This window comes from Pteropus medius, unplaced genomic scaffold (assembly GCF_902729225.1).
Source record: "Pteropus medius unplaced genomic scaffold, Ma_sr-lr_union100, whole genome shotgun sequence".
Taxonomy (NCBI): Eukaryota; Metazoa; Chordata; class Mammalia; order Chiroptera; family Pteropodidae; genus Pteropus; species Pteropus medius.
The window spans coordinates 6,283,829-6,285,453 of NW_024354498.1; the positions used below are offsets into that span (position 1 = coordinate 6,283,829).

Below are 1,625 nucleotides of genomic sequence, written 5' to 3' on the forward strand. Positions count from 1 at the left end.
AAAGAAATGACGAGGTGAAATCTTTCACAAAGTGGACATTCATAGTATAATTTCTCTGCTATATAAATCTGGTTGTTCATATAATTGGTATGACTTAATTGGCCAAACCTATGTATCAGGGCTTGATGCTTAAAATAATAATTTTCTATCTGGTTCCTTTTCTTAAAAAGGGAAAGTTAGCTGTACACCAAAAAAAAAAAAAAAAAAAAAAAAACTCCATTCAGTTGAAATGGAAAATGTAAGCCTTAATGGGCCTTTCAAACATACTAGTGATCCTTTTGAGCCTTTCTCCAACCCACTTTCCCCACTCATGCGCCTTCTCAAGGATCTTTAGCGAGTACACAGACAGCAACAGATGTGACAGTTCTGTACCAGTCATAAAGCAAAACTAGGGGTCCCTACAGGGGCAAGGTCAAGGGTCAATCTAGACATACCCCTCATGACAGATGTTCCTGTTGATGAGACTGAAGGTGGCTGGAGAGGGGTTGGTACTCTTGAAGGAGGTCATGCAGGTGGTACTTCTGCCAGTGCTGTGAGACCGGGTCATCAGGCCAGGCCGGCAACAGAGGAGTTGGGTGTTGAACTGCTTCCTGAAACTCTTGCTCAGCAGGTAGAGGGCAAAAGGGTTGACACAGGAGTTGGTGAAGGCCAGGAGGCGGGCACAGATGCTGGTGATGAAATGGAGCATGGAGGTGTCCACCTTGGAGTAGTGGTAGGAGCGGTACAGGTAGATGACGTGGTTAGGGAGCCAGCAGAAGGCAAAGAGGCCCACGAACACCAGCACCGTCTTGGCAAGGCGCTTCCGGGATTCGATCTGAAGAGAGAGTCACACATAGAGACAGAGGGGCCAAGGGACAGCGTGGGAGGATTGCAAAGAGACAAAGATTCAGATAGAAAAAGACAGGAAAAAAAACTAGGGAAAGAGAAGAGCTCACGAAGCCACAGAAAATGAATCCAATAGGAGAGAAAGGACAAGAGAGACTCAGGTAAATGAGAGAAAATCAACAGAAATGGACAGAAAAATACAAAAAACAAAAACAAAAAACAAAAAGCCCGAAGCACAGAAACAAAAACACCAGAAAGCACAAATCCACGAGGTAGAATAAACTTAGACTGCGCCACTAAGAATGGGTCTTTAACCAACGTTGATTACATACATGCTTAAATGGATTACACACTGAAATTCTAGTAAGTGCTCTTTTTTCTCAAGAGGGCATTGGTGCAGTTTACCAGCCACATGACTTCATGTCTTACTTGGCTCCACAGTTAATATTCTTATTCTCTGTGATGCTCAAAAAAAAAAAAAAAAAAAAGGCCAGGTTTTTCTTTCTTATTGTCCAAACCAAGACAATTTGTTATTGTTGTTGTTGTTATTATTATTTTAATCTCAAGTTATTTCTGGACTATACTATACAGGAAGGTACTTAGATGAAATGGGCCAAGCATCTCCCTTGGCTCCCAACTCCCTCTGCCACTGCTTTCTCATTAAAAAATTTGAGAAAGAATGATGTTCGCTATTGAGAGAGCTTTCAAGTAGGGAGACAGTTTCACTGAGAACTGCTACTCTCCCCTCACAAGTGAGGCCAAAGAGAGAGAGAGAGAAAGAGAGAGAAAAAGAGAGAAAG

At 42.3% G+C, this 1,625-nt stretch overlaps 1 protein-coding gene across 1 annotated transcript in view; it reads right to left on the bottom strand.

Annotated features, from left to right (window-relative positions):
• Positions 1-230: 230 nt before the first annotated feature.
• GRPR (gastrin releasing peptide receptor) overlaps positions 231-1,625 on the bottom strand; it is a 25,932-nt gene continuing 24,537 nt past the window's right edge. The window contains exon 3 of the mRNA XM_039852268.1: positions 231-814. Within this exon, the coding sequence (XP_039708202.1) occupies positions 425-814 (390 nt within the window). The 3' untranslated portion in view covers positions 231-424. The remainder of the gene's footprint in view (positions 815-1,625) is intronic.